The sequence below is a fragment of the Charadrius vociferus genome, unplaced genomic scaffold, assembly GCF_000708025.1.
Source record: "Charadrius vociferus isolate BGI_N301 unplaced genomic scaffold, ASM70802v2 scaffold270, whole genome shotgun sequence".
Classification (NCBI taxonomy): Eukaryota; Metazoa; Chordata; class Aves; order Charadriiformes; family Charadriidae; genus Charadrius; species Charadrius vociferus.
The window spans coordinates 234,395-243,918 of record NW_009646411.1 but is presented as its reverse complement, the minus strand read 5'-3'; the positions used below and the strand labels follow the sequence as shown (position 1 = coordinate 243,918).

Below are 9,524 nucleotides of genomic sequence, written 5' to 3'. Positions count from 1 at the left end.
CGAGCGCTGCCTCGGCCGGGAGCGGGAGGAACGACGTGAAAATCAACGTAGTCGGTGGCCGTGAAGGGCGATGCCGGGGCAGAGTTGTCCCTTCCCGCCTGTGCAGCCCGATTGGGCGGCCGCCCGGCCCCGCGGCGCGGCTGCTGCGCGGATGTAGCAGAGGAGCGAACGTGGGAAGGTTTCGTGTAGCTGAAGGTGGGGTGGGAGCCCTGACTGTAGTTACTGCCGGGATCGCAGGTGCTCGGTGGGCTGCCAGAGGTGACTGCGGGGACACCCTCTGGTTTTGGGTGGGTTATCCTTGTTTTTCAGTGTGATATTCAGGTACATAGCGCACTTAGTGAAAACTTCTTATTACTGTCTGTTCGATGTGGGATGGGGCTTTATGGCAGTTCCTTAGGTAGTCATGTATTTTTCACTTGAAAGAAAAACTAGTCAATCTTTGTTTGAAGAAGACGTTTAGATGGACTGCTGAGAATGAGCCTGGGTTGCCCGGCATTACGCAGCCCATCAGTTCTGAGGGGCACCGGCTGAAGCAGTGCCAGAGCTCCTAGGGTTTTCATCATTTTATTTAGACTGTTTCTGACATCACATCTCTGACCTGGTGGGTGACCAATGCAAACTTGTTAACCCTTTTTACCTTCCTCCTTGGCACAGACCTTTCCTTTTCTTTTCTTTTCTTTTCTTTTTTTTTTTTTTTTAACTAGTGAGTGATGATTCCAGTCGCGACTCGGAAGTTGCTCCTAGAGAGCACATCGGCCCTGGTGGCTCTATACAACCTCGAGAAGAAAAGCAGGAGCCAGTGGTGGTTCGGCCATATCCACAGGTTCAGATGTTGACGCAGCACCACCCTGTCCAGTCTGCTGCCCCAGTGACAGTGACAGCTCCACCAGCACATTTGACTCCGGCTGTCCCACTTTCCTTTTCAGATGGACTTATGAAGGTAATGAGGAGGCTCGCAATTCACAGGGGGGGGGAAATACCATCTATATTACAAGTTAGAGTGTTGAGCAAAAATAAATTACACCAAAACCTTCCCTGCTTTTGTTTCTTAAGCTTTTCTTGCATGCTTCTACTGACTGCACACTGCCTCGTGAGTCTGTAGGGACATGCCATAGCCCTAACAGATTCCACTTGTGACTTGCTGTGTGTTAGAAGCTGCATACTTCCAGTCCAAAAGATGCCCTGTCTTTGTCCCAAATGAAAACAGAATAGCTCTAAATGACCAATATCCTTCCTCTCCAAATACTTAACCACCTTGCACAAAGGTGACTTCCTCTCCAGGCTTTGACACACACCCACACCCACCCCCTGAAAACAATTTCTGCTTCAATATTGAGCTGTCATTTGGAGTTGCCAACGTTTCTGTTTCTGTGTTTCTTGTAGCCTCCCCTGAAGCCCACCATGCCCAGCCGGCCCATTGCTCCTGCTCCACCCTCTACTCTCTCAGCTCCCACAAAGGTTCCTGGGCAAGTTACTGTGACCATGGAAAGCAACATACCACAGGCTCCAACAATTCCTGTGGCAACAATCAGTGGGCAACAGGTCTGGTTTTTTGGTTTTTCATTTTCCTCTGTTCCAGCTCACTGCATGGTGAGATCAGTGTTAATATTGGTACGACTAAGGTAGGGTCTTGCAGCAGGAGGGAAGGCAGAGAGAGCAGGCTTCCCCGTTCAGTGGCCACTGGTTGTTGGATCAGTTCTGCTTGGAGCATTAAACCTCAGACTCAGTTATCACTAGCTCTGTAGAAAGCTGCTGATTTGTTGTAATCATCCAACCGACGTAGCACAGTGACGCTGTGGTAGCAGAGCCATATCCAAAAGCTGCTGTGCAGCTGAGTTTTCTCTTAAAAGCTCCTACTGTTTCAGTATCGCTTGAAGAATTTCTAGTGCAGATGAACAGCTGGGATTCATCACTGCAGTCTTCTTTAGTTCTCCTGGGAGCAGATTAGAAGAGACTGAACAGTTTGTGGTTTTGCAGTGTATTCTTATTAAACCACTTGTGACAAAATTTGAGGGGAGGGGGAGGAATTGTAGGTAATGCTTTAGAAATGTTTTTTCCCTCTCTAACTTTGAATGCAGAGCCAGTCCATGTGATTTGAAACTAGTTTGCCAGAAAACTAAACCTCTGAAGTCTCAGGGGTTTGATGTAAAGTGCCTTTAGGTGGATTTGAGTTAGGCTGGCGAAGGATGTACAGCAGTTTCAGTGGATTTTTATCCTCATGAATATCCTTGGGAAGTCCAACATTATTAAAAAATAGAATTAATTTCTTGCAGCATTTGCCAGGTTCTCACAATTCTCTTGACTTTACTGGACAGTTAGCATGAATCTATGCCTTAAAAGTTGTTAATGGCAGAAGGGTCATCTCTCAGGTTGGTATGTGGGTGACTGCTGACTGAATGTCACCCACATGCCAACCAGAACAGTAGATCAGTGAAATAAACACGTTTACATGTTACACACACAGTGTCAGCAGGTTCTGTAACTTTATCCTGTAGAAACATCTGCCTCTTTCCCCACTCGACTTGTAGAGCACACAACTGTTGTACACCAAGTATTTCTACAAAATCTCTTTTCTATCTTTGGGACTTAGATATGGTAATACTGTTAGTGTGGCCATTAATTCTTGTCAACACAGCTCATTGTTTATTTTGGGATTTGTTATTTCTTTAACTCTGCAGGGGCATCCTAGTAACTTGCATCATATCATGGCTACCAATGTGCAGATGTCTATCATCAGAAGTAGTGCTCCTGGGCCTCCGCTACACATTGGAGCTTCTCACCTACCCCGAGGTAAGATCTAGCTGTGCTGTCCCCACCTTCTGTTCACAGCCTCTCAGTGCAGGTGCATCTGGCCTTCACCTCGAAAAATTCTCCTCGCTGCTAACGCAGCTAATACTTCAGCTGTTAAAACTGCTAGTATAAATAGGTGACTGCCTGCCTTTAAGCATTACGTTGCCTTCAGCCATTTAGGGCAGGACTGTGTAACAGTGTTTAAAACACTGGCAGTTACCTGCAAGTCTGTTCTGTGCTGTTAAAACAGTGAACACTTTCAAGACAAAATATACACTGGTATAGACTGACCTGCCCTGCAAAATGTCATGTACGTTCTTGGTAGCAAGCGTTGTGCATCTGTGACAGTGACACCCATGCAGTTGCGCGGCATATTCTTGTCACAGGATCAATTGTGCACTTTTGTGCATGATAACATAGTGTGCATGATAACATTGTGTGCATTTGCTTTTACCCTTGAGTTAAACGCTAGTGATAACTACGGGCTCTTGTCTCCCAGGATTTTGGTTGCTGTGGCTTACAAAACAGGAGGTCAGCCCCTTAAAGGAAGCCCTGTGCTCCATGCAGTCTGTCTTATTTCTGACTGTAGTTTTACTTTCAAATGCTTATGGGTTGGGTTCCCAGTTCAGCTTTAAACTGATCTGAATTCAAAGTACCATTTGTATTTTTATTTCTTATTTGATGTTATTGGTCACTCAAGAAAAATAAATTGACATGAGCAAAGACCTAATCTTTTACTAGAGTGGGTGGAAGGACTGTACAGCTTTACTTGTAGCTGAAGTAAGATGGAGTTTTGTTCACTTGATTTTTGTTGGACAGCTGCCACAAACTTTGTATTGTTGCTTAGTGCATGTTTTCTTTGTTTTTTTTTTCTTCCTGCTTTTATTCTATCATCTCGAATATTACCTTTTGAGTAATAATTTCAATTAGGGACATCTACAGATGCTGTGCAGTCTAGTCCTTCAAATGACTTCAAGGCTATTTGCCTTTGACAGCAATTTCTTTTGATCAGGAGACAGCCAACAGTAGACAAATTAACTAAAGTCCTATGCTGTTGCAGCTTTAAAAGTTGGTTGGGTTTTGTTTGGTTTGGTTTGTTTTGTTCTATTGCACATGTATTTTTCTTTGGAACTTCCATCAGGTGCAGGCAGATTATTGTTGGTATCAGGTGACTTATTTACACATTAGCCCAGTGATCAAGTGGATTTGCAATATAAGGTTATTACAGGGGAGTAAGAAGTATCAATAAAGCCAATTCGTTTGACATAATACTTACCCTTCAACCACATACTGTTGTGAACCTTGGATGTATTTGTTGCAAGCCTTACTTTTAAACCAATGTCACCTGAACTGACATGCATAGGAAATATATTCAAACCGAAATACATACCAGCTAATGTCAGTCTGTCTCTGCGGTCATAATGAAGCCATTTGGGTGCACGGTGTTTTAACACACTTGGTTTGTTTTCCAGGTGCAGCGGCTGCTGCAGTGATGTCCAGTTCTAAAGTAACTACAGTCCTGAGACCAGCTTCACAGTTGCCAAATGCAGCTACAGCTCAGCCAGCTGTTCAGCACATCATTCATCAGCCAATCCAGGCAGGTAGCAGCCAGGCAGCTCCGCAGAACACTGACCACCGGCTCCAAATTCTTCCTGGCACTTACTTGTAATATATAACCTGTAATTGCATATTTACTGGGCTGAGACTACTGTCAGCTCTCTGGCAGTTCTGTTTCTTGGGTACCAGTTTCTAATAGCGAGTAGTGAAATAGTTGCATTAGTCCTGTGGTTTTATTTCCTCTGTGGACTCAACACGAGAAATTGAGTTTTTAACTGTCTCCGAAGAGCTTAGAAACTGGAAAGAGGATTTAGTTTAGATATACTCAAGTTTTAAAGTCTGACAGGTCTGACACAATATGCTTGTGTTGATTTCTTCTTACATAGAATAAAAAAAAATATCTCATTTTAATATGCTTCTGTATATCTCAGCTTATATAGACATATAAGAAGATTGTAGATACCATCTCCCCACAACAGTACTAGTGTTCAGTGTTAGGATAAAGGGTTAAACATCTTTGTGCTTTCAGTTAGGATGCTGATGTAATCACTTTTGACTTCCTGTATACACTTGGATCAGTTTCTTTTCATTCTGAAGGGAACTGACCTTTATTTTTTTTTTTCCTAAAGACCTTCAAGGGATGCGGTCTCGTTAACTTTGTTGGTTACTGATTCCTATGATGTACATGCTTTGAAAACCAGGGCAGATCTGCATAGGAGCTTGCAGAACAAGTCAGAAAGACTGGAAATGTCTCAGAATGCCAAAACTTAGTGATAAAATTTAGAAAAAAGAGTTTTAGCCAAGTAATTCCTAGCTATTATCTAAATAGCGGAATTTCTTTTCTGAACGTCTCTCTTTTTGGCTCTTTTATAGTCTCGTCCTCCCGTGACAACTTCAAGCACTATTCCTCCAGCTGTGGTGGCAACTGTCTCAGCCACAAGAGCTCAGTCCCCTGTTATAACTACAACAGCAGCACATGCTACGGAATCAACCCTCAGGTAAAGATGTTTTGAAATATATAGTGCCCTGACTTTACAGAGGCTGCAGGAAGGGGAAACATACGTGTTAGTCATCCAGAGCTGATAATCCTCTAGAGGTGGGATGATAAAATGAAGAATAGTAATGCTTGCACAGTGCAAATGCTTTCAGTTCTCTGAATAAAAATTACTATAAATGTGAACTATTGCTCTGTGTTCTGAGAAAGATCGAGCTTAATGATTCAGGTGTGATCTCCTGCTTCCTGGAAAGCAGAGTTTCTGTTGTAGGAACTTGTGGTTAATTCATCCCGTCTTTTTTATGAAAAGACAGTGGAAAAAATGATACACAACTGTTGAAAAGAATCCCTGACAGAAAGTCTTTTGTATGAACTGATAGGTGTTATTGATAAGGCTCCCTAAACCACAACACCCTTCTACTTGGGTACTTGCGGAAGATAAGGACACAACAGTGTAGTTAAAGCAGCATAAGAAACTTGACCATGTATTTGATAGCAGTGCTGTATTCAAAGAGAAGGAGACCAAGGCCTGATGTGTGTCCCTGCATCTTAACAACATGCATACTAAATAATGAAAGATATCTTCATAACTATTTTTCTTTCTTTCCAGTCGACCCACCCTATCTATCCAGCAGCACCCTCCTTCTGCAGCTATTAGTATTCAGCGGCCTGCACAGCCGAGGGATACAGCTACTCGGATTACACTGCCGTCTCACCCAGCTATAGGAACACAGAAGCCACAGCTCCACACCATGGCTCAGGTAAACTGCAAGAAAGGAAGAAAAAAAAAACACCCCAAAACCAAACCCTCTTGCTTCATCTAGACATCTTTTGTTTGTATCTTGAGCGCTAAGATTAAATTTGGGAAAAGAGTTAGTATGTTAGCTTCGAAATTCACGTTCTTTACAGTCAACGCAGCATGATTCCATGCTAAGTAAATATATTTTAAATGTACTAGTCTTAACTTGAAGGTTTTCTTTTCTTTTCTTAGAAAACCATTTTCAGTACTGGTACTCCAGTGGCAGCAGCAACAGTGGCACCTATTTTGGCAACAAATACGATTGCTTCAGCAACCACAGCTGGTGAGTATTCATGTGGGAGAGTTGTGGGGTGTGGTTTTTGTTGGGTTTTTTGTTGGTTTTCCTCCTTGAAGATGGGACCTGATTACCTTTGAAGAATTCTTTATTTATGGTAAAGGCTGCATTTGGAAGTGCACAAGCAGACTTCAGGAGAGAAATTGCTGAGTTCTTCTGGGAGGTTGTCTGGGTTGGGTTTTTTCCCTCTTTATTTGGATATAGATACACCAGTGTGATAGGGCTTCATAGAAGGATCTTGGATGTTTGTGTTTGGGTTTTTTTTAGGTTCTGTGTCTCACACCCAAGCGCCTACAAGCACCATTGTCACCATGACAATGCCCTCCCATTCTTCCCATGCTACAGCTGTTACGACCTCAAACATCCCAGTTGGTGAGTAACTTGAGTTTTAAGAAGAGTGTGTAACTGATGCTTCAATTTTCTTTTATATTAGTAGTGTTTGTGCATATTAGCAAATTAAGGAAGGGGAAAAAAATCAATTCAAGCTGGGAGAAACCAATTAACAGATCTACTGTGGAATAGCTTTTTTTTAATACCAGGAAGAAATAGATGTTCTAGGAGGAATAAGTAGTAAAATGGCTCATTAACTTACTCAATTGAATTTTCTGACGAACTTGGGCCTTTTGGCATTTCAGAACCTGCATCCTGTGTACTAGACGTTGTAGCTGTTTGGTTATAGAATATGGCTTTCATAGTTGATTTTGTAAGCTCCTTCCTGTGCTTCTTGAGGCGTTAGGTGGAGCCTCGTCAAGCTCGTAATTGTGTGTTCATTTAGACCTTAGTGGTTACCTCCGAAGGTGGGAAACTTATTTGCCTGGATGTGGGATCTGCCTGAAATGTTTCTAACAGAACTGCATAAGTTTCCTTTTCTTTATCTCTGTATTTTCCTGTTCTCTTGTTTTGAAATCTTGTAATATCTTTCTCTGCCATAAATTTCCAAGGAGTAAAGTTGTATCTTGATACATCAGTGTTTCCTGTAAAGCTTTTGTAGGTGTTTTCTTCCCTTTCTCAGCCTCTGTCTGCATTGATCTCATTTCCCTTGGTGTCTGTCAAGTTCTGCTTTGAAAACTCGGATAAATAAGTTATTGACAGCAGAAAGGATTGGGCTGATCCTAAGGAGGAAAAAAAAAAAAATTCATTCGAGCACTGGAGTAACTTAATCTGTTAGCAAGCATACTTTATATATGTATTTATAATGTCCTCGTATTCTGGTAGAACTTGATGAAGAATGCATTGTTTCCTTTGTTCTTCCTACAGAGGAAGCCTATAATCACTGTGGATAGAAAATCATCTGGGGATGGGGTTTTTTTTATTGGGGGGGGGGAGGGGGCAGTACTGGGGGTTTTGCCAGGAGAATTAATCTTGCCTTTGCGGCGTCTTCCAACTTCTCCTTTGACCATTAATTGATTACATGTATGTCTTTATGCAGCTAAAGTGGTTCCTCAGCAAATCACGCATACTTCTCCCCGGATCCAGTCTGATTACACAGCGGAGAGGAGTAATCTCATACCCCTCTCTAGTCACCGGGCATCACCTAACCCAGTAGCAATGGAGACCAGAAATGACAACAGGTGGGGAAATACCAGCTCTATGAAAGAGAGTGTGTGTGAGTAGGTTTTGAGTGCCTTGCTGCTTTTCTAGGTTCTGATATCGTGGAAATAATGTGTTTTAAAAACTGTGGGGTGGGGGGGGATTTGGTAGTTTTGAATTAATCGTGATAGTTCAGATACTTGCTAGCTTATAACAGTTGGGATTACAAAACTCAGGGAGTGGTCTGAAGGCAGGGGCTGAAGATGAACAAGTTAAAATGGTGTGTTTAACACTTGCTCTCTTTGATGCCTGTAGGCAGTCAGTGCCTGTCCAGTTCCAATATTTCTTACCAACATACCCGCCTTCTGCCTATCCTTTGACTGCGCACACCTACACCCCCATCACCAGCTCGGTGTCCACCATTCGCCAATATCCAGGTAAGACAAGCTGTGGGGCAAGCTGACTTCTGACACTTACTTTAGTTGTTAGCTTATCTATGAGCTTTAGCGGTGGGAGAAGCTAAGAGGCTTTTATGCTTGACTCTGACAATTTGTCACAAAAAGTCTTCGATGACTTGTTTTTGGGGAAAAACTCACGAGCAAGGAGTATTGAGCTACTTCAGAGACCTACTACATACAGCTAGCAGCAGTTTTCTCAGGAGTTTCACATTTGATATCCAAGGGTTTACATCTCTGTAAGTTAAAGTTTTGGATTCCACAAATCAAAACAATCAAACCGCTCCAAACCAAACCAGTTCTTTAGTGCCTCTTCATTCCCTAGTGTTCCAAGAAGCCCGTTTTCATCTCTTTTGGCATGAACGTGCGCGAACGAGAGGGAAACCTGAACCCAAAATGGAACAAACAAGCTGCAATGCACACTCTTGTGTTAGTGTTCTTTTTTTTAAAAATGGAGCGATTAATGTTTGAACTGTTGCAGTAACTTACAGAAGTCAAAAATGATGTGTAATGCGAGCCCATGTAGTCAACCCAAACTTACGTCATTCTCTCTGGCAAATTTTAGGGCACTTTTACCTTAACTGAGTGGTTTAGGACTGTTCTCCATAACATGGTAATTTCCATAATCCAAACCCTAGGAATCTGAATTTTCATGGAACATCTGTGTCTGCTGGCAACATGTTACCCTTGAGTAGTGTGGAGGGAATTTGGAAGGACTCGGAGGTGGCAAAGCCCATTTGTTGAATGGGAAAGTATGAACAGGGGATTGATGAGTTACTGGGGCCTGTTCTTTCTGTCATTGAAATTCCTGCGAAAATTCACAAGTCCTGACTATAAGTCATGTCAGGATTTGAGGTGGGCTTCAGGATGATTAAATGACTCGCAAAAGGGACAGGTGAGCTTCTTTTGTAACTTTCTGAAGGTTTTAAATGAGAATGTGCAGGTGAATGGTGGTACTTGGTGTTGGCAGCTGTGGTTGAGAAGTGGTTACAGAGCCCCTGGCAGAACATGATTGCAGAGCGTCAGGAGTTTCAGTTTTGGTAGCGTATTGGGGTGATGGTAGGCTAATGCTAAGTTTTAAAAAAGCGGATGTAGGTTGTTCAG

The 9,524-nt window shown here is 42.6% G+C and overlaps 1 protein-coding gene across 1 annotated transcript in view; it reads left to right on the top strand.

Annotated features, from left to right (window-relative positions):
* Positions 1-829: 829 nt before the first annotated feature.
* SAP130 (Sin3A-associated protein, 130kDa) overlaps positions 830-9,524 on the top strand; it is a 17,514-nt gene continuing 8,819 nt past the window's right edge. Inside the window, exons 1-10 of the mRNA XM_009880413.1 lie at positions 830-940; positions 1,384-1,542; positions 2,679-2,790; positions 4,263-4,387; positions 5,221-5,345; positions 5,952-6,102; positions 6,333-6,423; positions 6,703-6,807; positions 7,865-8,006; positions 8,281-8,402. Coding sequence (XP_009878715.1) covers positions 830-940; positions 1,384-1,542; positions 2,679-2,790; positions 4,263-4,387; positions 5,221-5,345; positions 5,952-6,102; positions 6,333-6,423; positions 6,703-6,807; positions 7,865-8,006; positions 8,281-8,402 — 1,243 coding nt within the window. The remainder of the gene's footprint in view (positions 941-1,383; positions 1,543-2,678; positions 2,791-4,262; positions 4,388-5,220; positions 5,346-5,951; positions 6,103-6,332; positions 6,424-6,702; positions 6,808-7,864; positions 8,007-8,280; positions 8,403-9,524) is intronic.